The sequence below is a fragment of the Ixodes scapularis genome, unplaced genomic scaffold (genome assembly GCF_016920785.2).
Source record: "Ixodes scapularis isolate PalLabHiFi unplaced genomic scaffold, ASM1692078v2 PGA_scaffold2__306_contigs__length_199485367, whole genome shotgun sequence".
Taxonomy (NCBI): domain Eukaryota; kingdom Metazoa; phylum Arthropoda; class Arachnida; order Ixodida; family Ixodidae; genus Ixodes; species Ixodes scapularis.
In genome coordinates, this window is record NW_024609857.1 from 123,594,595 (window position 1) to 123,619,492 (window position 24,898).

The 24,898-nt window shown below is 46.7% G+C and overlaps 1 protein-coding gene across 1 annotated transcript in view; it reads left to right on the forward strand.

Moving 5' to 3' along the window:
• Positions 1-238: 238 nt before the first annotated feature.
• LOC115316841 (nascent polypeptide-associated complex subunit alpha, muscle-specific form) overlaps positions 239-24,898 on the forward strand; it is a 39,133-nt gene continuing 14,473 nt past the window's right edge. The window contains exons 1-11 of the mRNA XM_040219483.3: positions 239-383; positions 2,695-2,790; positions 5,112-5,195; positions 6,372-6,480; positions 8,822-8,886; positions 11,725-11,856; positions 14,329-14,439; positions 15,718-15,777; positions 18,539-18,575; positions 22,344-22,475; positions 23,541-24,053. Of these exons, the coding sequence (XP_040075417.2) occupies positions 315-383; positions 2,695-2,790; positions 5,112-5,195; positions 6,372-6,480; positions 8,822-8,886; positions 11,725-11,856; positions 14,329-14,439; positions 15,718-15,777; positions 18,539-18,575; positions 22,344-22,475; positions 23,541-24,053 (1,408 nt within the window). The 5' untranslated portion in view covers positions 239-314. The remainder of the gene's footprint in view (positions 384-2,694; positions 2,791-5,111; positions 5,196-6,371; positions 6,481-8,821; positions 8,887-11,724; positions 11,857-14,328; positions 14,440-15,717; positions 15,778-18,538; positions 18,576-22,343; positions 22,476-23,540; positions 24,054-24,898) is intronic.

Here is a 24,898-nt window from a genome sequence, read left to right on the forward strand (position 1 = left end):
CTTGACTAGCGTTGACTAGAACAATATTGGCTAGAGTCATCTCGGCAGTGTAAATTTAAAGTTTTTTTTTCAGTTTGTACACAATTGTAATAACGTGCTTTTATTTAAATAAAATGAACAGCTAAAAACCAATTTTTTATGTTCAAACTATTTTTGGTAATCTTTTTAATAAAACAAAACAAAAAGAAGTACAGGCTACGAAACTGCGCCTCTGGTGGCCGCGGGTTGATCAGATTGATCCAACGGAGCTCCGTTTTTTAAAAGGGAATTCGAGGTGTGGCGTGGCTCTTTTCAGCCTTTGGTGCCTTTGGTTTATGGATGAAAAGGCATTAGCACGCATTAAACAAGAGGAGCAGCGTCGCCAAGGTCTCCGTTTGCAGCAGGTAAGGTGGCGACTCTCAGAAACACAACTGGTTCATAGGCAGAAGCGGACGTCGCATTTTCCCGCGTTCAATTACACCTCATCTTGTTCTTTCTATGCAAATCCTTCTGTAGGTCAATTGTATGCGAGATTGCCGAAAGCCGCTCCCTTAATGCCATACCATCGTACTCTGGAACTCACAAACAAAGTTCCTCTGGCGCTATCATCCTGCCTACTGTGCCGGCAGCCGGCAGAATAATTTTTCTGAAAAGTCTACCGGCAGTTGCACCCCATTGGCCCATCGACAGCTCAGATTAGCTTTTTTTCTCTAATGCGCCGCCCCTGACTGTCGCCTCGAAGCGACGTGTACGGGTGGGCCCAGGTGGGTTAGCATTATTGTAATGAGCCGCCACAGACTGCCGCCGTGAAGTGACGTAAGCTTAAATGGTAAAACAAAATGGCTAGGTGGCGTAAGCTACCGCCCGACCCAAAGGGCTCAGCCGGATTCATCCATCAGTGATGTGATTGCTGCGCCAAACTGCGCCAAGGGGCTAACCCAGAGCCGTATATGTAGAGAGTTTGGTCAATGGGAGGCGCGGGCAGAGCAAGGGCGTGCGGCAGACCCGGAAAGAGGGGTTGAAATGCTCTCTTGACCAACCAGAAGCCGAAAAGAACCCTAGCGGTGGTAGCGAAAAACAGCTCTGATCAAAGGTCTATGTTCGTATATGGTTTTATTAAGCTCATAAGAGTGAAGTGTCGTAACTCTTTGTGGTTGAAAATAGCGTGCACGTGTTGTTTTGATCATGATCATGCAGAAAGATGTAAGAAACGAATGCGCCGCTCAACTCTGTTTTGCGCGGACAGAGTGTGACCGCTCGGACGGCAGATTCCTGGCCCTCGGCGCTTGGCGTACGGATTATGTTGATAGTTCCGCTAGTCGCAGTCTTCCACCATCATTTTGGATGAGCGTGATTGAAACATCACGTGTACCATATTTTCAGCCATCGAGAGTTACTTCACTGCAGTTATCAGGCTTGTTTCTCACGACCACCGCCAGGTTATTATTTCCGGCTTCTGGTTGGTCACATTCGAATTTCTGAAGACGCCCTTGAACACGCCCAGCCCGCTTTCGGCCAATGGTGCCTCCGGATTTGTCTCCTATACTTCCCAACAAATGGCCAAACTCTCTACATATACGGCTCTGGGCTAACCCTGCTGTATCCTCCTACTTTTTACCAAAATATGGGTGATCTGCGCGAAGCTTGCGCCGAAGGACCAATGTTGGTCGCCTTTCGAAACCGAAACTAAACTGAGTACCATTATTGAGCATGCGTGAGCTAGGTGCCGCAAGCGGCCGCCCAACGCTGAAGCCCCTTCATGTTTCAAAAGCAGCGTAAGGTACGTCGACGCACGATGCATGTGTAACGTGCAGCCCTTGGGAAGATCATGGCGGCACAGCGCAGCACTGAGCTAGATTTCAGACGCCATAAATTTCCCAGAAGTGGCGCGCGGCACGTGCCTCGAGCATTTCTACAACAATGAATGGCGCCACTTTCCCCAGGGTAAAGGGGCTTTACCCGACAGCGTACGCTGTGAGCATTGAATACTACAAAAAAAATTCCATTACCCTAAATAGAAAAACATTGAAACACCCTACACTAAGATGGGTTTTTTTTCTTGAGAGTTAGCTGTGAGAAATAAATAAAAAAAATAAGAATAAGTAATCCAATGGTTCAGATACCAAACATAAAAAAAAGAAGTTACCGCAAAAAGAATAACTATACATTATTATAGTTATACCTTGTACGAGCTTCAGGAATAATTGTGAATATAGTGGAGTTCTTTTTCCAATAAGGCCACTGATGGGACACTGATGCATGCCTGGGATGTCGCAGGAACTGGCCTGTGCGTGCCGTCGAATGTCACAAACCCGGTATTTGGTCGTAGAAGTTCTGGCAAAACATACGAGCAAACGCGAGTGTCGGCGTCGTGACAGCGTCGTCGCAACTCTCTGCTGCTGAAGCTTCCACGGTCTGTCCAGCTGCAGAGTGACCTTCTGCGGAATAGGCGTCTGCCACATCCACCTTCGCAGCTGCGACACCGTCGGAATCGCGGCAGGCAACTGCGCAACTTTTTCGCAACTTTGTTTGTTGAAAATCAAATGACCGTATTTGAGGATGTGGTAAAATCGCGGGTTGGGGACGCTTTACAGGCACCATATCTTAATGATCGACACACCAACGGTGTGACGTTCGGCACTGGCTCGTCTGCTTACACTTTTGTAAATACTGAAGACTGAACTCTTTGGCCAATCCAAGCAACTCGTCTCGTAGGTGAGGGCCCAAGCTCGTGAGGAGGCCAGGAGGGTGCGGGAGCGTGTCGCTGCTAGGAAAGAGGCTGCACTCAGGACAGTGGCCAACCTGCCCCAGGTGAGCCCTTTCTTCTCGTAAGCACCCGACCCAGCTTCCTCGGGAGAGTAAGTGTGAAAGAAGCGCTGCTGTTGGCGGCATCTCTGTGGAGAGTCTCTTGCAGGTTAAGAATCGCTGGACAAACCCCTCTCGGAAAGCTTTCTGCTTGCCATGATTAGGGTTTTCCTCCTTTCCACTCTCCAGCATCCCCACGTATAGTCGGTGACAGCTTAAGCGTGAAGTGGAAGCTCCTCCCGCCTCTTTCCGCTTTAGCCGAGCAAACGCTGCAGAGGGTCGCCTCCGCTCCAGCGTTTGCTCTGCTCAAGTGGAAAGGGGTGGAAGGATTTTCCCCTGATCTCTTAACTTGTCACCAACCATAGATATCAAAACTGCAGTCCTGAATTTCTTGATGTTACTTAAAGAATGCCAACACGGAAGCTCTGGTTGGACACAGCGTCAGCATTTGGCCAGGACCTGTGTTCTCGCAGGCTGAACACGAGTCTCGGCAAAATGCAGAAGACGTGTCGAGCCTCTCTTCTGCCATGGGCGATGCTGGAAATTCAGCACTGTGGCTTTGTTTCCTAGGTCATATGCGAGCATTCACTCTGCTGAAGTGGAAAGAGGGCTTCGTGGGAGGAGCCTTTTTTTCTTAGCCCGCTATAGGGTCCCTGAACAGCATTCCAGAGTATTGCATGGCTTTTCTTTTTGCCAAAAATTTTTCTCGTTTGTTTTGTGCTGGTTGGCAGCGCGGTCTCTATTTTGGATGCTGTAAGTTCGTACCCAGTCTGAATTAACCGCTCGTAAATTCTGCTGGCATGTCATTGTGCTGAAAGCCCGTCATCTTGAGATGACGGGCTTTTTTTACTGGGGTTCGTGAGGTGAGAACGAGTATATAAATATCTTTAATAATTGTATAAATCAACCAAAAGCCTTGTGAAATTTTGACAAAACAAAAATCTTATTGCTGTGTGTAAAAGGAGGTTGCATACACTAGTTTATTTGTTTTGTTTCAGTGAAAATTGTTATTTGTACCGCTATCATTCACTCCTGCTTTGACCCTAATGGACTGGCAGTATTGATAAATAAAATAAGAGGAAAAAGCTAATTTGCAAGTTTCGTTGTCAGAGATAAATGAAAAGTGATTGCCGCTTGGATATCAGTAAAATATCGGTGTCGAAGAAATTCTTTTTATAAAAGAACCTGCCATCACAAGTTTGGATTGGCTCACTCAAACAGCAGTGACCAGAAACGCCCTGAAGGTGGCAGTGCACTGCCCTAAAATGGGAGTTTCAATTCTTTGGAAACCATCTAGTGACTCAGTCTAGAAGTTTTTTGCGCGACACAAGGGACAATCACAAGGGAGTAGACACGAACAAGCGCTTGTCCGTGTCTACTCCCTTGTGATTGTCCCTTGTGTCGCGCAAAAAACTTCTAGACTTCATCATGAACCAACTAGGCCAACAACAAGTTTTAATCATCTAGTGACTATATATAGTTGGCAACAGCTTAAGAACAGGGTACATGCTCTGCTTCTAGCATGTGGTTGTTGCCTTCTGCCAGGCTTCTGCTGCATATATGTTAACATTTTTTCAAGGACTTGCTGTCAAGTGGAGTATCTACCGATCTCTTAACCCAACCCTGACTAGAGCTACCGATCTTGCAAAGTAGCACCATCTTGCTTCAATAGGCCTGTCTCTCTGGGCCAGGGGGCCCTGTAGCCCCCTGGCCCCGAGAGACAGGCCTAGTGAGGGCAAGATGGTCTGCAAGACGCGACCACAAAGGAGGCGCCATAGTCTCGATCGGCAAGCGTTCATGAGATGCCACCCTATAATGCTGGCGTTAAGCGGTAACTCGGCATCCAATTATGCACAATCTGCAGGCGTAAAGAAGCCTCTTTCAGTATCTCGTATCGTCTTTTCACGCACACTAACGAAGCTTTCGAAGGAACTCGGAAATTTTTCAAATTGGGGAAGGAACAATGTAACTCGCATTTTCAGCATTCTGTCAAAATGCTATAATAGATTTATCTTCTTTTTTCTTTAAGTTAATAAATTTGTCATTGTGGGTGAGCGTGGTGACGCAGAAACGAAACTTTAGAGCTACAGGCCTGGAAGACTGCAAGCAGTGGGAACTCTTTCTTGACTGTCTTGCACATTGCACCACCTGTTGCCCACGCTTTGGCCTGTAAGCTGTTGTGGTAGGATTTTATGGATGTTGGTAGCCCCAATGAAACTCTTCTTAACCGCCTCTTTGCAGACGCACATTGTAATTTCAGTGTGCGAGGGACAAAACATGCTCATAATGTGGTGCACCACTCGTTGATGTTCTGTGTTATACTGCAGAAGCCCGGCAAGCCACCTCTCGAAGCACCCAAGAAATTGAACGAAGGCAGCTCGTCCCAGCTGGCTTCACGGCGAGCCTTACAGGTGAGTCCACAATGCCATCACGGTTTAGTCCCGCATTGTTTCATGCTAGAGAAAAGGAACTAGGTAGGCTGTGGAAACTGCATGAGCATGCTTGCCAAAACGTGAAAAGCCTTTTAGAACGTGAACACACTGTATCTGCACAAAAATGGCTTTGTACACAGGAGAACAGCTACGATACTACATTAGATATTTCAGACTAATACCCGGTGCATGTGTAGGGTAATACGTCCAGGGCCTGACACCGCATATTTACTACAGGCTGTCCACCAACCTGGAAAATCAGAAATTGTCAGTGAATTTGAAAGCATTCGGAAACGTCGGTGAATTGTCGGGGAAATCGTCAAAGTTGGCCAAGTCGGGGAAAATCGGTGATGTGGACTGCGCAGCGACATGCGATGGAGTGTGGGGGTGTGGCGTGCGGCGGCGTGAATGGCCTTCACGCCGACTGACTGTGGCCCATTGCATCACTAGGCAGCAAAAACTATCACCCAATTCACCGGATTAAACGGGAACGGCCCAAACAGCCGCTACAACCCCATTCCCCGTATTCTCTTTTGTAAAGGTCGGAGAGTTCGATCGAAATAGTCGGGGAAAACCTAGAAAAGTCGGGGAATTCGAAAGAGGCAACTGTAGAAACCCCGTGCTAAGTAAGGCAGGTTAGCTCTACATTGATATAGCACCCATCTAGTAGTTTAACACTTCCGCAACTCGGACTCTATTTCAACGAATGCGGACAGTTCAAGTACACGCCGGGAGTGTCGAAAGTGGTGAATTGAATGCAGACCTTCCATTTACAATTAGGTCTCTTAAAGGCCGACGTACACTTCATGCTTTCCACTTTTGCCCGCCGCCTCCTTTCCTATATCCTCTCCACTTTTAAGCTTGCCCCGACTTGGCATTCCTCACAGATTAGGAGAGGGGAGCGCTAACAGGATTATCTTCTCTGCAGAAAACCGAGGTTGTACGTCGGCCTTTAAGCTCGTCTTTCATTGCATGGCTTTTCCAGCGCCTTCAGACTTTATCTAAGGATGAGCAAAAGAGGGACCGCAGAAAATTAGGCGCTTGCGTCCGCTGTCTGTGCCGACGAAGGCGATGCCCTTCCTTTCTTTGGCATCCTTTTGCGAGGCTCAGTCTCGGCGCGAGCCCGCCGCAGTGCCCTCGGCTTTGTCCTGGCAGCCCACCACAAACCGGGACGGGCAAGGAGCAGCCTCCACCATGTCCAAGCTGCCTGCAAGGATTCCTTCCTCCGCCAAAGTGCTCGGTTCCCCAGATGACGTGGAAAACGGTAAGACCCCACTGTCCTTTTTCGGAATTGGGATTGTCCTTGGCCAACACCTTCGGTACGATGCCCTGAGCGCGTCTCCGACCGGTGCATTTACCGCGTCCTCGAATGTGGTCCTTTGACTTCCTCTCGAAGACAACTTCATAGAAGTGTCGTGCCATTCCTGGGGCTGTGGGAGAGCAGCAGAGGCGAATACGGCAAACGCCCGGGATCCCAAGCTACATGACGGGACAAAGGGACCGAGACATCGCCTCCTGCTGCGATTTCCCGCTTTGTCCCGCCGCGTACATCACAATCTCTGTTCTGCCGCAGGTCGCTCTTTAACCAGGCGGTTCGCGAAAGCTTCGGCTGCAACAAGCTTGGACGCCGCGACGACGGCAGAGCTCACGCTTGTTCATACTTCTTGCATTCATACCCCCGAAATCTTCCATTTTGCTGGGACCTCCTCTCCCTCCTCCCCCTCATACAGCATTTTGTCATGGGCGCCCCCTCCCCCCCGAATCAAAATCCTGGCTACACGCCTGACCGCAGGTAAACAATACCTTAAGTGCGACCGAAAGAAAAAAAAAAATATTGCATAGAAATAAAGAATGGTTAACACAAACCTTGTTCACTGATGATACGGAACAGAAATGTTTTCACCGTTCACATGACTTTTCCAAAAAAATATCTTGGGTTTGCAAATTCCCGTTGATTCGGCTCGACTTCTCCCAAACCAGTCAGCCGCAAAAATATTTCAGCCTCCGGGCGTGTGACTGATGCACTCGGCAGACGTCTTTATCCTGATCGTTTCTTTCACTAATATTTTCACGTCGTTGTTTTCCCTTTCTAAAATCTTTGTTTCCCCAGGTTGAAGAGCAGTCGGCGTATTCATTCAAATGTTTGGCTATTTCCAAATTCGGATCTTTGGTTTTTTTCACTTCTTTTATCTATCATTCACCATAGAAAAAAAAAAAAAAAAACTAGAGGCGGCGTAAGCAATGGGTGACCCCATGTTCTGGCGAAGGGCTGGCAGCCGGACGGCCTGAACATTTTGGCGCCCTCTAGGGGCAGGCGGAGAAAACATAGGAAAGGAGGGGACGTGATGTTTTTTGCCGTTCTGACGGGGCGAGGAGAGGAGTCTCCACATTTAAAGAGCCTTCCTACACCGTGGGGCAGGGTTAGCAGCCTATGGAGCTCCTCAGACATGTATTCCTATAATAATTTGTATTAGAAACTACAGTCACACCCGTTTATAACGAACTGCAGGAAACGCTACAATCAGTTCGATATAGCAAGTAGTTCGATATTGCAAAAACCGTTTACAACAAACTTCTGTGATGCATTCGTTGTAAGGCGAGAGCTTCTCTTTCTTTGTCATCTCTTCACTTCCGCCTGGTAACAAAGCACTAATTTTTTTTTTGCAGGTGTGCAGTTTGTTTTTTAATTTATCTTCCCTTTTAAATCACTTCTCTTCATAAGAAAATGACTTGGGATGAAATCAATATTTTTCTGTGCGTGCGTGCAGAGTATTTTCTAGCTTTCTCCCCATCTGAATCGCTTCTCTTCACTCAATTTTGTTCGCAACTTGAGCTTTTGAAATTTTCTTTCTTTCCTACTTCTTTTTAGGGAGAAGGGACAGGTTAGAAGACGATTGTTTGAGAATTTTTGGAAGCCTTCCCAGGGGAAAACGTTCGATATAGCCAATATATTGTTTTTTACAAAAAATACTTTTTACATGAGTTTTTATTTAAATTTTCCGTGAGTTCAATATCGGCAATAATTCGCTGTGGGTGGGTTCGTTCTAAACGGGTTTCACTGTACCCGGTTTGGTCTAGAAAACAAAACCCAGATTTTCACCCCTCATAAATAAACTATGTATTGCAGAAAGCCGAAAGTTTGTCAGAATTGCTGCTAGCACACGCAGCGTCACCGCTGCGTGTGCTAGCAGCGGTGACGAGATGCAACAGTTTAAAAATGTGGTGTTGCCCGGATCAAAAAATTAAAGGGCAGGGCGAAATTTTTCAGATTTGATGTTTACCTCAGCTTATTTCGTTTGGATGTGTGTGATTTATTTCAGTAAACCAAACTTGTCGGCAAGAAAAAAAAAACAATATTTTCTATCTTGCTGACACAATTGTTCTATTGAAATAAATGCCACCGGTACCCAGTTTTATTTCCCACTGCTATCGTCATGCTCTGACAGAGTTTTAGCTTTCTGCATTGCATAGTTTATTTATGCAAGTTGAAAAACCGGGTTTTATTTTTTTAGGTCAAACCCGGTATTAGTCTTTCTGAGGCACATGAGCCGAAAGATTTGATGACAAGTTGATATACCCAAACATTATTTGCACCCGACGTGCAGTTCCCCCGGCTCCCTCGTTGCCATGGACAAAAGCGGCTGGGAACGACGACAGATCTCAAGGCACGGTACGTAGATGCAACATTTGACTTTGGACGGACGGATGCTAGTGGCTATACCCCGTCGAATCGGACAGTAGCTTGCGCCACCTAGCCTAGAAATTTTTCTGCTCATCTTTTAAAATTGCAACCTAAGCCTCTGTCTTTTATCAAACAGTCTAACCCATTAATTATGTGCACAATTTTACACTTTTCTTAATCTTCTCCATCAACCTTACACCCTCTTGTTTGGGATCGTAATGCCCTCATCACCCATTCTTTCATGCTCATCTGCAAATCCAGCGCCCCTGCGAGACTTCACACTGTTGGGAGTCTGTCCTAACCATTCCTGGCATCTGTAGAGTCTCGGTAGTTTTAGTTTTTGAGTCCCGTTTAATCACAGTGAGAGATGTTCTGGTCACAGGGGTGGAACGGCTGCGCCATTTGCGCCAATTTGCGCCAGACGCATTTATCTGCGCCATCCTGCACCTTGTTGCAGAAACTGCGCCACAGCCAATACCTTGTGCCATTATGCACTAAATCGCAAAAAGAAATTCTATTTTGACTTGGTTTTGGTTTCTATCGACTTGACTGGCAACAATGAACGCATTTAGCTTGGTCAGCCTTACAATCCTTTGCTCTGTTTATTCTCCCTGTGTATCTCGAGTCGGAAGTGCACGAAAAAACTGGGGGTCGGATTCCAAGCGCTACATTACCTGGGCCTGGGTTGTTCTTCTAGCGGTTAAGCAAGTCGGCCGAGGTGAGGTCAAGTCGTTAAGCGTCAGACTGCCTGAGGCTCTGCGGCCCGGGATCCGGACGTCAGCCAGGTGAAAACAAATAAGCAAAAGATTCCTTTTAGTACTTCATTGTTAGAAGTTGGAACCGCATCCACGCAAGGTAATTCGTGGTTTGATAGAACTGAAACGCGGTCCTATTTGAAACCTTACCGGCCAGCAGCACTCACGCGAGCGGTAGATCTCCTCGGCGTACATTAACCTTGCTCCTGCTTATCGCTTCGAATACAATAACTCCGTTAATCGTAGTCTGCTGCTTCGATATTGAGTTGCACAACAGGATAAACTCAAAATTTGTTGCCCTGTTCCTCTGCACAGCTGCAGGTCCGTTGCTTACACACGTTACGTGGTTCGCACATATAATTACTATGTTGAGCATGTGTGGGTTGTGCGATAAGCAGTGCTAGTTTGAGTTTTGAGCAGCTGAAAGCCACTCAGAAACAATCGAGGACACTGTCTTCAGAAATGTATGGTACTTGCTTTTTGGTTCTCATTAGGGCTTACAAAGTGTTTTTGCATCTGTTACACTGATTTCCCATCTACCTAAATACCTAACCACTCATGTTATCCGTGCTGCTAAGCACAATTGAAGTTTCTCCTGTGCTTGTCTAAGACACTAGCTGAAGTGCAGTGAAAACTGATCTGAGCTGCTCCTAGCCTGCTCCAGAATGTAGTCTTAGCTGCTCCCAACCTGCTCCAAGACAGCTGTTTCAGTTGCTCCCGTGGCTGCTCCCAAGTACATTTCACAAGTTCCACCCCTGTGGTCATCTAAAGAACCAACTACAGTTTCCTGCAGTTTTGTTTAACCTGGTTTTGTTAAATGGGAGTCCACTGCACTTGGGGTTAGTGATAATTGAGCGAGTTTGGGTGCTTGAGAAAAAAATCCTTTGTGTGCTCTGGAGAACTACCAAGCTCCTAGGAACCTAATTTGGAAGATATCTCTCGCTTCTCTCGCATAAATATTTTATAAATGTGGCAGCGTTTCTAGGGCTACCATACCGTGATGTTGTGTATGTGTCTGTCACAGCTTGATAGCTGAATTTAACGGGAAGACGTAGATTGGCGTATAATTACACAGCAATTCAATTTCCCCATCTAGATTCAGTGGGAAGCATTCCCCCGCTAAATTTAGCAGAAAAACCTCAATTGATGTGTACACCAATTTAGTTGAAAAAACACCGGTGTAAAAGTGGCGCCTCGCTGAGGCAGACTGAGAGCACAAAGCTCAACGAATGTCTGGGGTGCAAGAAACCCCAAATGCTGTTGCATTTTCATGTCCTTTGGCAGCCACCAGTAAGAAGGGATAGTTGTTCAATGGAGCTGTTTTCTTTTGTTGTATTACGGCATATTTGAGAGAAAAGAGAATAGTCTTGGTTTTCCCCTCAAGAAATGAACTATGCATCGCTGAACGCTCGGTCTGCACCAAAAGAAAGCACTAGGCGTCCGAACCAGGGATGACTGTTGCGCGACGCAGAAGTAGCAAGTGATCTTCGAAAATATTTTTGGCAGAAAGTGGGGTACATTTTCGGTAGCAGTCGCCATTCGTTTCCATGTAGGCTTTCGTGAGCTCAGTCTGTCGCCATTTCCTCGTTTAATATTTCCGAAAGTTGGTTATAACTTGAGTTGGGTCAGGGGTTCTCAAACAGTTTGGTTTGGGGAACCCCAGAAAACTTAAAGATCTCGAACGCCCCCACCGGTTCCACTACATTAAAAACAGCTTCTTACACTGATAAAAAAAATGAAAAACATATTGATCTTAGTGAAAAAAGTGTGAATTGTTTTGCTCGCAACAGCGATCCAATGCGTGGTCGAGTCACACTTATGGCCGGTGGGTACTCGCGGAACCCAATGAAGCAGCTTCTGCAAAACTCATTTCGGGGACACGTATTAGATAGTAATGGCAAGTGCAGAAGTTTAGTATCTGGTTCGGACCACCAATGCCACATGTTAAGTGAAGACTGAGCGTAGTGCGGTGCATAATCTATGACAAAAACGCTGTTCTCTTTTCTCCCAAACTACTGGTACACTGTCTTTGCGAGAGGAGTCTCATGGGTTCTTGTCTTGCTTTGTTCAGTCTTGTGCGGCGGTCACTGCTGCCAACCCCCTGGCGAGAGCTCTGTCGGAGATGACGCTCAAGCAGAGGGAGCTCTTCGGGGAGACCGAGCAGGATCTTGGTCGTGGAGTTGCCGCCTCCAGTCCTACTCCTGTGAGTGACCTTGTGTTTATTATCTTTTTAAACCTGGAATGGACTTGCAGTCCATACCCAGTAGTTTGAAATCATCTAATCTTAATTTTCGGTCGGCTGGAAGTAGGGATGTGCAGTCATACATTCGAGTCAATTGGAAAGTGTGTGCGGCAATTCAAAGTTTGGCCTCTACGACTGGTTAATTTTAGGATATTTTTGTGTTTTCGAGAAGTTCGGTAACTACGGGAGCATGAAAAAGTCTCGCGATTACGCCGACCGAGCTGAAGTCGCACCCATGCACACTTTCATCGGTTTTATCTTCTCTGCTTGCCATCTGCAAAAAAATGGAATGAGCGTGGCACGTTACTAGCCGCCAGGCGGGCAAGCCAGGCCAAGCCAAGCGTGGCTACGGGCATGCACATCATGGCACAGTTTTCAGAAAAGTCACGGAAGGGAGCACAGCCATGCAGCGCATGCGGTTAACAAAGCTTGGTTTGAAGATTTTATTTATTTATTTATTTATTTACAATACCCTCAAGGCCGTGAGGCGTTAAAGAGGGGAGTGGGTAATACAATATTGATGAATCACTTCGCGAAATGTGGTGGAATCCTCGATGGCTGCGATGTCACCGGGAAGGCCATTCCAGTCCACAATTGCGTCGGGGAGAAGGGTGCCTTGATGTGCTGTGGAAAAACATCGTGGCCGGGCTATTTTTTTCGGATGATCTAGTCTAGAGGATGAATAGGTTGGCGGAGTGAGAAGAGTCTGATGTAGTAGAGGGGAATAATAGACTTTATGCAATAGGCACAGGCGAAACATTTTCCGTCGGGTAGCAAGTAAGGGAAGAGAAAGGTCAGATTTCATTCGAGTAACACTAGAAAAACGTGAGTAGTCAGATGCAATGAACCGGGCAGCACGGTTTTGGACAGCCTCAATACTGTCTGTTAGTGAAGAAAGGTGAGGGTGTCAAATGGAGGATGCATACTCTAATTTTGATCGTACTAAGGAAATGTAAAGGAGTCGCTTTAGGTTCGTGCTTTCCACTTTCCCCCCACTTCCTCCTCTCCCCCCTTCTACTCTGTCCACCATTGCTGCCTGTTTCCTCCTCCTCCATGGTGGGGAGGATCTTCTGCCGTGCAGAATCTCGTGTCTGGTCGTCGGCTTTTAAGGGGGAACATGGCCTGGGAGGGTCAACTTTTGAAGTTTCCTCAAATTGATTCAAACTTCCAGGGTGAATTGTACCCCACTAGGAGTGATGGCATCTAAAGTATCAGTCTTGTAGGCCAATTCTTCAACTCACTATGCATAACAAGCTCCAGAAAAAATTGTCTTTATTAGGAAATGTATATTAAAAAATCATAATTGCAATCCACGAAATGTTTGTCGATGTTAAACGAGTATGGAGCAGCCCTATATAAAAAACACGGACTTGTTCCCTGCTGACTGAGGGCTGCTCGCATTCCGAAAATAATTTGCGAGATAAATGCTGCATGTTTTTAAATGAAACTTTTAGAAGCCATTGTTTGGAACTTGAGGCGATGCAACAATTTTTACTTCGAAAGAATTTGCAGTTTTTAATTTTTACATTGTTTATCTTACCAAGAGGAATGGTAAAACCGCCTCATTCTTTTGAGATATATCTGGATTCTGTGTAATAGCAAAGAAAATATCTGGATTCTGTGGAATAGCAAAGAAAACAACTTGAATCTTTTGCGATTTGTAGCCGCAGGGTGGTGGCCATGGCAACTAAGGTGTATCGCACAATGGGTATAATACAATAAGTTGGCAAGATGTGCCATTATGTGCTTAATCTAATGCATTATTTGAGAAATATTGATGTTTCAGCTTGAGTAAATGCGTCAAGAGCCTCATATCATCGACAAAGTTGTACTATAGTATTCAGTTTTAACGGCGCCACCTGCCCGAGATGAAAAAAAGAAATGCTGTTTTTTCCTTGAGCTTTATCTAACCTCACCCCATTGTGCTGCTACGTCGGTCGAACTTCGTTATGGAATGGCAAGCTTTTTGCTCTCTCTCCCCCAACCCTCTCTTTCCCCCCTCCACGTCAAGGTCGCCATGTGAATCGCAAGCAGAAGCCGCATGCACTGGAAACTTTGAGAGAAAACCCAGCCGCATCCTCCCTGTCCCCATTACACATCACTGCGCACGTGACTTGGGAAGACAATGTACGAGTTGAGAATGGTTTGGAGGCGCCAAAAACGTCACTTGCTTTGCTTTTGTTTTTCTAAATATAAGCTAATGACTACCACAATTATTTGACCAAAGTCCAAATATTGTTGCATGGCCCCTTTAATAAACGTGAACATAATGAAAAGAAGCTTTTTTTCCTGAAAAATTCGAATTCCAAGGCCATGTCCCTCCGTAGACCAAGCATAGCATGTTTTGTTGTTCTTGTTCATACACTGCTGTTCTCCTTTGAGAGCGCAGTTCCTCGTTATAATCCTAAGATGGAGTGGTTTCATCTTGCGCAGGCCAGGGCTGCCACACCCAAGAGGCTACCCCCGGGCGGGCTCTCGTCGCCGCGGCTGCCCACCCCCGCCTCTGCCAAGACGTCCGCTCAGGGAAAGGCACGCCTCCGAGAGGTAAGCCCTCAAAAAACACATTCTCACCGTTAACCCTTTGAGTGCCGGGTGTTTGTTTCCCGCGTGGCCAATGGAAGTTTTGGTTTCGGTGACACTGTAGCACGCTCTGTGAGAATTGTTTATTTATAAAAGACAGACTATGGTCAAAAAGTTCATTGGTGTCTGCGTGCCTTCAACCTAGAACATATCTCTCGTATTGAATTCTTTGGAAATGCCATGCTATGCAGTGGCACCTCGACCTCGCACTCCGAGGTCACTCTTTTGAGCGGCCTTACTCTGTCTTTTCTTATTCGGAAGCGTAACTTTCTTGTCTTCAAATGTCGAATACCAAGTTCAGTACTAATTTCTAGAGTTCAGTGTTCACAATAAAGTGTGAGGTTAAACGGCATAGATTTGCCATTCTGCAACAACAAAGGTACGCAGCAAAGCAGAAGTCGCCTAAACAAAGACATTACATGCCATCAAAAAATGAAGCGTTTACAATTCTTTGTAATGTCAAATTAGAGCGGAGCTCTTGAGGAGGAGGAGGGAAGGGTACGGAGGGGAATTTACCGGGAAATTGTGGGACAATTTCCCGGTAAGTTCCCCTGCTAAATTTGGCGGAACTATTTCCCCGCCAACCTTAGCGGGAAAATTTTCCCACTAAATTTGTCGGAAAAATTTTCCCACTAAATTTGTCGGAAAAATTCTTCCGCTAGATTTAGCGGGAACAATTGGCCACTAGATTTGGTGGAAAAATTTCCCCACCTGCACAATATTGCGAGGACGTTTGACTGCACGAAATCTGGCGCACAGGGGGTTAAAAGAGAAAGCTCGCTTTTTTATTTGTGGGCATAGTTTCATCTATCAATGTTTTTTTGTTTTGTTTTTTTACAGAGAAGCACCCCCTTTTGACCATGTTTGCCCACTAAATGGGAGCTTGGAATGTTGTAAAAACTTTTCAGTCAGTCCACTTAAACTGCGTTTGGTAGATCTAGTTCACCCGACTTGCGATTAAAAAACAACGCCCTTCCGTGTCGCAAGCGCCAACTGCCAGCCAACGCCGAAGCCGACTCTACATTAGTCACTGCTTTCCAATCCGGCTTTGGTCTTTTTTTTGGGGGGGGGACGTTGTGCTGCCTTTGAAGGCTTGGCCTCGCCAAAACGAGGCTCGAAACTGACCCATTTTTCGTGGTGCCAGCCGGCGAAATGCGCACTCTTTTTCTTCATACAGGCAGCATACTGCTGACAGGAAAAGTAGATGCTTGCACCGTTGACTTTGTTTCGCATCCCTTCCAGTTCTACATGAGGCTGCTCGACGACTGCGGAACCCAGACGTCAGGCACGCCACTCAAGGAGGTGCGTGGGAAAATGGCATTGCCGCTCTCGTCAGAGCCGTACATTTTTTCTTGTCTCACAAAGACGAGAGTTTGCGATGGTTGCACCGCGTCTACATTAGAGACCCAGTAGATTCCCCACCTGTATTGCGAGCTTCCTGCCTTTGGTTACACTTCGTGACACCCACGGCAGGCACAACGACAGGCAGCGAGTGCATGTTGAAAGCAAAGAGTCTACCAGGCTCCTAACCGGTGCCCAACCACATTCCGCATGCACACGATTGTAAGTCGACTCCATTGTAAGTCAACATCAGCAAAAAAAAAAGTATTTTGGTGCACACTGTACAGTTGAACCTCGATTTTACGAAACCCGGTTTTACGAATTTAACGAACAAATTCGGATTTTCCACACAGCCTATGTGCGAGGTCTCCCTTCCTCGATTTTACGAAGTTCCTGATTTAACGAAAAAATTAGCGGGTTCAGTGAGTTCGTTGAATCGAGGTTCAATTGTACTGCAAACTCGAGAGAAGGGCAAAGCATCCGTTTCGAAAGCCCAGCCTCCAACACATGATCAATGACTTCAGGCCTGCTTCGGCTGCGCATGCACGCGCGAGGTGCATGAGATGCCCAGGCGTTATCGAAACTAGGAAGTTCACGCTGGAGGTGGGACAACTGAAGCTGCTCCCTGTCATTCTCACTCCGTCCGCGACTAGACTATGACTCGTCCGCACTGGTGATGTCAGTCTCGTCATCATCACCGCTACACTCTCTAACCACGTCGGCGGCGTAGTCCAACGAAATCTCGCACTTCAGAAATGACAGCATCAACCGCATCTTCCGCGCTTGCTCGGCGATCGCGTTGCACGTCACGGTTGGGGACCGATTGCGCACTTTTGTGGCATACGTTGCGAGCCTGACCTTCAGCTCCAGAAGGCATGCCCACCTATTCAGAGTTTGGACAGCGGAAGCTTCTTTGTTTGCCGTCACAGGTTAAGGTCCAGGGCCATTGCAGACTCCACTGGAGCATCACCCGTTCCGACAGGTCGAACTTGCGTCCAACAGCACAGTTGTTGGTTGCTTCTGGGTAAAGAGTTGCCATAAATGAGCACTGAAAACCTGAACTGCCCGTATCACGTGTGTCAATACAAAAAAACATAGCGCTCCAGCATGATCTCTACACTCGATCATATGACATGTGACCGTGAATCGTGTGAATAACTGAAAAGAAGCTGCGGGAAGTGAGCTGTGAGGCTGTTCCAGCGGCCTCCGGAGTGGCCCTTAAAAGAAGCGCCACCACCCCCGGTGGTCGGGCGTGCTGTGCGCTGTTCACCGCCGTACATTCAGGTTAATTCGCGAATTGCTGTCAATAATACTCGTTTGCTCAAATAAAAAAAAGAAATAATTTGTGAAATGGGTGCACAGAATAGCGCAATGCTACAAGTACAGCTGGCTAGACTCCTAACAAGCAGAGGTGTTCTTGATATCGCGATTGTTTTAGTTTTCGTTGTCGGTGGAATGCTTTGGTTCGATGATAAGTCGACCCCCCCACTTCAGATTTTCAAAAATAGAAAAATGAGTCGACCTACATTTGTGTAAATACGGTACATACAAATCGGACTTTTGAACAAGGGCATTTTGCATGTCTTAATCTTCCACATCAACCACTAGGGTAGCTTATATCCTTAATCCTTGCTTCTCATAAAAAAAAAAAAAGTCTTTTTAAGCATGCTAAGGCAGTTGGGACGATTTTACTTTGGGGAAGCACCACCGAGCAGTCTTTGTATCAGCTGTGTATGTTTACCGGGGACAAGCTGCTGGTGTAAGGAAGGGAAGGGGGGGGGGGGGGGGGGGGGGCTTGGACAAGACCAATTAGATTGTTGGAATCTTTAAACGATATAATCTACCACCACGTAACGTCGTCGCGCTCAAATCGTGCTGACGCAGCAATTGGACCGGAGCCAGACGCCGAGAATCCTCCGACGCGTAGATTGGGTGCGGGGCCCAGCCGAGTGCTTACACGGCGCTTGTGCCCAACCTGTCCGCGCTCCGTCTCGCCAGGGTGGCGTCAAAGTGCCAGTGCTCGGGCTTTGATTATTCTGAAGGACGTTGGCAAGTGTCACAATCTTTGTAAAGTTGGGAGCTGCCTCAACTTGGCGATCACTCACGCTTACAAAATTTACACAATATCAGCATTGCAACAGTTGTGCTGCAGCGCATTTACAATTTTCCGAGTCTCCAACCACAAAAAACACTAACTTTAAAAAAAAAATAAAAAAATTTTTAAGTTATTGATTTTTGGGGATTCCCATGGTGTTGGAGGTAGCCCAATTACCTTCCAGCTTTCGGCGCTCCATTTTATTCTGCCGACTTGGAGCAACTTAAAAGGTAACTAGACTGAAATTCGGTACCAGAACAAATGGCTTGTATCCTCTTAGTTGGACATAATAGAATCGTAAGAACAGTTTTGTTAAAATGAACTTGAACTTTGAACTTGATCTTGGCAAATGGAATGCAGGTGGGCTGCTACTGTCATCGCGAGTGGCGACCCCATCAGGTTGCTCGAGTCGCAAAGGTCCAATACAATGCCAATATAGTGCAAAGTCATGTTGAAAATGACAGTACCAACTTGGAACTGCACTACATGTGTGAATGGGCTTTAATTGAAATGTCAAGCCCAGGAATGACATGAAACTGTTTGATAAATGTGCACTTGTTTGCTCCCTGCGTGAACCTATTTCATTACTTGAAATGCTTTGGATTGAGCAGTGCATTCTTGGTGCAGGTGCAGTCAAAGGCAGCTGGATCCAGTGGCACTTTTTGTAAGTTTGTTCCTTCCTTTACCGATTGCCCCCTGGATTTTCACAGGTTCCATTTCTACCTTGTGACGAACGACTTGGCATTTGTTTTATATGAAAAAGATTTAAAATATAAGGGGATTGCAGATGCTGGGAAACGATAGAGAACTCTTGAAATAAGTATACAGCGATCCCTCTTTACCTAAAACTCTGCTATCTCAAAATAATGCTTGACGTAGGAAGATTTCTTCTCAAAGAATGAGCTCCCATTAGCACAATGCATTTACTCATTGCTTATCTTGAAAAGTTTTTTGGACCTACCATATCTCGAAATTTTGACAACAAATATTACCGAAAAAAACGGGCAGGACGCAGCAAGCAATTAACTAATGGCCTAAACATTGATTAAAGAAGAAACAGGAATCCAAAAACAAACGGGAAAAAAGAGGTAAACGAATATTAAATTCTGCATCATCATGCGTGCAGCAACGCATCCAAGAAGAGAAAATTGATGCCTGCAGTGATGTGATTGCTGCGCCAAACTGCGCCTGGGGGCTAACCCTGATACATCCTGCTACATTGTGCCAAAATATGGGTAACCTGTGCCAAGCCTGCGCCAAAGTCACCTTTCAAAGTCTTCTTTCAAAACTGAAACTAAACTGAGTACCGTGAGATAGGTGGCGCAAACGGCCGCCCGACACAAAGTACCTTGCATCAATCGTCCATCTGGTCTTGCATGGGTTTTCCTGCCGTCTCTCACACTCTCGTCGTCTCGTGGGTCTCGTCTCGCGTCATTTTTTTAAAATTTTTGTATGGATAGGTGCAAGCGTGTATGGACGCTCCGATGCTAGCGTGCCGGGTACCAGTCACACCGTCGTGATGTGAAATGAAACCACATTTTTGCATGGCGGGAGTTACTTTGTGATCTGAAGCACTCGCTCCTGAAAGTCACGGCCGTGGGAAAACCATGTTTCGTCCCTGCCTACCAGTCACGGTGGTTGCATGAATTTGGGTGTTGCCGTCCCCATGTCACTGCACATAAGGACTGCCGCAAGGTCACCAACATTCCTGTTCTTGTTTAAATCATACGTTGCTACGAAAATCCTTCTTTAACTCAAAGACGGCTTTGTCGAAGTACTGATTACCTAGGTTTCTCTCGGTGGGCTTTCTTTTGAGAGGGACCCTGCTACGTGAAAAGTTTGCCGCGAAAGAAAGTTGGTGAAGAGCAGTGAGCTAAAGGAAAAAGGCAATGTCTGCATGCTGAAACTGCACAACGCGCTTGTTTGTCTCGAGTTCAGTCGTTGCACGAAGCACGCCAAGAACTTTTTGACCCTGACTCACAATGTCTTGCATTGATTGGCTCAGGGGCTTTTTTTTTTCTGTGCATTTAGCAAGTACCTCGCCTGCCGGCCTATTAAGCATGCGCTGCTGGTCCGTTTTTTGTTGTATGCTGGACCGTTACAGTTTGCATACAATTTTGGAAATTGGTTGGCGGCGGAGCGGAGTAGCATGATTTTCGTTTCGACCGAACAGCCGTCTCCGTTCGCATGACGAAGTGCGTGCAACTGCAAGCTGCCGAAGTTGTCCTCACATGCATGCGAACATGATTGCATAACAGAGGCACCAGCCAAGACTCTTGCAATCCATCGCTTTACGTTTGTTTGCTTTTGATGAAAATCTGGCACATCGGGAACCAGTAAAGCGGTGGCAAGTGGTTTCTTGGAATTGCTCAGCAACACATACAGCACTGTACACTTGTATGATTTCTCAATGTCTCTTTGGAGACATTGAAAGTGGACATTCATTACTTGTTGAAGGCAGCACTGTACACTTCTGGGATGTCTAAATGTCTCTTTGGAGACATTGAAAGTGGACATTCATTACTTGTTGAAGGCAAAGCGTGGCTTACAGCAGCCTTTCAGAAAGTTTGGAAAAGCAAATGGAAAAGCAGCCGCTAGTCGTACTGCACCTTTTTCTTGTGTACAGTTTCACGTTGCACTGGACTAGTTACATATTTCATCAGTCATAGACTGCTTCAACTTATTTTATTATATAACTAGTCAACTGTATGCTTTGATATTTACTAGTAAGCTGGTCATATTCAAATAAATTTATGTGCAGTTTGGTTCTTATTTATCTATAGTGGGCACATATATATGTATAACTTAACTGAAGCATTCCAAATGTCATGTCATTGGCATTTCAGTTAACATGTACTCCCAGGTGGTCTAACTTGACCATACTTTTTTTTATTGTGGCGAGCAAAGTGCATTTTATTTGTTCAGCCCTTAAAACATATTTTTATTTTTTTAAGAATATCTGCTTCAAAAGCCATTTTTTTTCTGTTCCAAAACACTGTTTTGGCTGCTCCAAAAGCCATGTTTACTTCTACAAAACACTGTTTTGGCTGCTCCAAAAGCCATGTTTACTTCTACAAAACACTGTTTTGGCTGCTCCAAAAGCCACTTTTGCTACTCCAAAACACTGTTTCAGCTGCTCCGAAAGGTGCTCCAAAACGGCTTAGGCCAATCACATCACTGCGCCTGAAGCACCTTTGTTATCATACTTTTATTTCTCCTCTGACACAGCTTGGTGGCTGGTGCCGCTGTTTCTCTCTGCCTTGCCCTCAACATTATCTTCCACTCTGTCTTTTTCATTTCTTCTTTTTTTAAACTAAAAAATCATTTTAGTTTTTTTTTTTCTTTTTTTTTTTTTTTTTAGTGTTTAAGGTTGATAATTTTGTTGCAGTCGATTTTTTTTCTCTCCGTGACACCATGTGCCTGTGAGTGTCAAGTCAGTTGGCGCGATTGTTGAAAGGGTTCAATTCGCACAATGCGTGATCAGTGCAATGAAAATTCAATATCTCGCTTATCTTGAAACTAGGCTTATCTCAGTTTTACAGCAGAGCTGTTAAGGGCTAGTTTCCCCAGTATTGTGTCTGTCAGCAAACAAATGACATGAAACTCTGGACAGCTACCGCCATCTATGAGTGACGGTGGCAACCTTTCGAGCCTTTCCGTTCTAGCTCGCTGACTTGCTGCTAAGCATTACTTCATTCCCACCACACTACAGCTTCGCTGGTCTTCCTTCTTCACCTGGAAGTTTTTGTTCTCTTGTTATGATGACTCATGATTTCAAGTAGGCATACTGTAGGCATATCTCTTCTTTTATTGTTTATGGACCATCTTTAGCTGTTAGGGGAAGCGCATCCCACGTAGCACGAGAACGTTCTGAGAACATTCCGGGAATGTTCAAAATAACATAGACAACATTCTTGGAATGTTGAAGGTTTACGTAAGAACATTCTATCAACGTTGTCAGAATGTGGCGCAGGCACTTATCGCTACATTCGGGGAATGTCTTTTGACATTCCCCGAATGTCAAAGTGATTCAACGTTGTGAAGTGATTCGAAAGTGATTCAACGTTGGCCGCTCCAACTCCGTCGCATTGACTGCGCTGACGATTGCGCCTCACGTCGCACACTAGAATTGGCAGATTTCGGCGACTTGGCTCATTTGAAAGTTTGCTGGCCAGTTTAATAAATATATACTAGACGGAATGAGATTCTAATATTTGACATAGGGTCATCCTGTACGATACTGAAGAGGGCTGCATAATTTTCTAAATATCAAAAATGAAGCGGAGTTGCCCTTAACTTGTCAAAATAAAGGGTGTCTCAGTGTCGCATGAATTGAGCTAGGACGCGCAACTTTATACTGCCAAACCACAGCCTTCTCGCTGCCAAATGATAGGACTAGATAGACTAAGATCTGTTTCTTGTGCGTGGCCAGATGGATGCTCCGCGGACCACCAACCGTTGGCAGCTGACGTTGCGGTGGGTGCAGACAGGCTGTGGTCACGACCGCCACCACTGCCCAAGATGGTTGCAGCGGTGCCACTGCCATCGTCGCCACCTGCACAGGGTGAGGAATCGGCGGCATCATTGCCGCAGTCTTATTTCCACCGTAGCATATTCACCCTAAAGTAGGGTTACTCAAACTGTGGGATCTTGGAGAATGCTCGATCCCAATTTTCCAGATTCTTACCCAAATTTGCACGGGCACTATGTTACGATATTCGGATCCCAGGCTGCAATGTTGAACAGCACAGTAGATTGCTTGAGCAGCTGTGGGCTCTTGTACAGCGCTTTCAGAGTCCGCATGTTTGAGTATTTTATGGGTCCGTTTGATTTCCTTCCATGACTGTTGGAGCTATAATCTGCGGCAGGTTAGGCACCTTTGCTCAGCGTAAACTATTTCGTGCTATGTTGTCGAGGCTACCGTAACTTCTGCAGTGCTTCAGCAAGTCCTTTTTGCTTGAGAGCGGGCGCAAATGAGATTCCAGACAAAGCCACATGCTTTTGCTACGGGGCTGCTGCAATGTGGAGGCTGCATTAGCTTCGACGACGTACTGCAAAGTAATTGGTGCCAAGTATAGTAGTAGCTCTGCCTCCAAACCTGTCGCCGACGATGGTGCAGAAAGTGCGTGCCGGTGCTTCGTGGACTGCTCCTCTACGCATTTTATAGGCAACACCCGCGGCTCGATTAGGCTTCGACGGTGGATTTTATCATGTGGGTGTACACCTCAGATACCCCACTGTGTGCTTTCTAAGAGCGCATAAGTGCAGGAAGTTTACATAAATCGAGATAACCTAGGCCTGTGTAGAGGAAATAATTGTATATCTGCTTTGTATGTGTAGTCATCCATATACCTAATCATAATTTTATCGTGCCTCATATTTAAATGAATTTCTTACAATTCATACAAAACTCGTGGCTTCCCCGAGTTTAATTAATGGGGGTCTACTGTAAAAAAGAACCAATAAAGCAGTGCAAACATGGCGCAGCCCTCGCAGCTCCCTCCACCCGCAGTTTTGTCGGCCTCCAGGTAGCGCAGCGTGTGTCGAAAGCCACATGCTCTGCCGTTTGTGTTTCGTTTGTTTTCCAACTACACATAGAGACAACAGCCAAATGATGCATGTCACGCAGGGGACGCTCCGAGAACATACACCGGCGAGCCGGCTTGCGTCGCCAAGAACGAGAGCCCGGACAGTTTCCTGGTCCACACCACTTCTCTCGCCAACGTCACCCACAGGAGACGGCGACGGCGCCAAAGCTGGGGCTCGCCCCTTTTCCTCGCCTCGTCACCCACCGTTGCCGACGCGTCATCTGCCACGGTCGCAGCGTCGCCCGTCGCGACGTTCCAGACGGTGGCTCTGGCGTCGTCCGTCGCAGCCGGAGCGTCTCCCGCGGCGGTGGACGCATTGCGGCGGGTGGCTCGAGTATCGCCGCTTTCGGACGACTCGGAGGAGAGCCCGCGCTGGCTGCCGCCCCCGGTCCGGATGCGCCAGTCTTTCGGCCTCAACATGGAGGCACGTCTGGAGGAGCTGAGGCTGGAGCGGGAGGAGGTGTGGCGGCCCCTTGTGTGCCGGCCGCGGGCGGCACCCTCGGAGGGCTCTTCCTCACCGGCCTCGCCCTTTGTGCCAGACACGTCTCAACTCGGTGAGCTTGCGGCGGCTTTCTCCTCTAATCTCCCCACTCTGATAGTACTACGGGTATGGGTGTTGTTTTAATGCGGAATGTGTTTTATTGGCCGATTTCCATGGAGTTCTGTAATGTTTGGCTGTAGACCTTTCCAGCACTTACCATCCTGGCAAAAGATGCCGAGTCACTTGGCTGTGGACACACGCACTGTTATGTTCAACGTTATGTTGTTCAGTGACCATACATAAATTCAGGCAATATTATATTTGCCAGAAAATACATGGAAGAAGGGCGCGCCGTGTGTCTGGCTCCGGGCTGCTCCAATCCTCAGGTGTCAGGTATTCTCACGAGCACCAATCCCCCGAGGAACACATTCTCGAAAGCCAGCGGATGAAGCGGATGTTATTCTTGCATAATATAGGGCGAAAACAACCCTGAACGTAACCTGAGGTGCACCAGCTGTGTGTGCGCTCGTCCGTCCTCCGCTTTCTCGTTCTTGGGGTGCGCTTTGGCATAAGCTCAACACAGACACATCACCCGCAGACACATCGCCCACGGACACATCACCCGCGGACACATCGCCCGCAGACACATCACGCACAATGTGTTATTTTTCTTGGAAGAGAACTACTGCACACGTTTCATTGTCCAGTAGTCAAAGATGGCAGCATACAGAAGGCAATTACTGGAAAGGTCTAATGTCTGGCTGTAGCAGCCGGTTGTTACAAGCAACCGACACCGAGAAGCATTACGCATATAGGGCAGGGGTTCTCAAACTGGGTTCCACGAGCTGGTCTCATGGGTTCCGCAAACACCCAAAGTGCCACCCCCCCCTCCCCCCAATCCCCCCTCCCCCTCCCCCG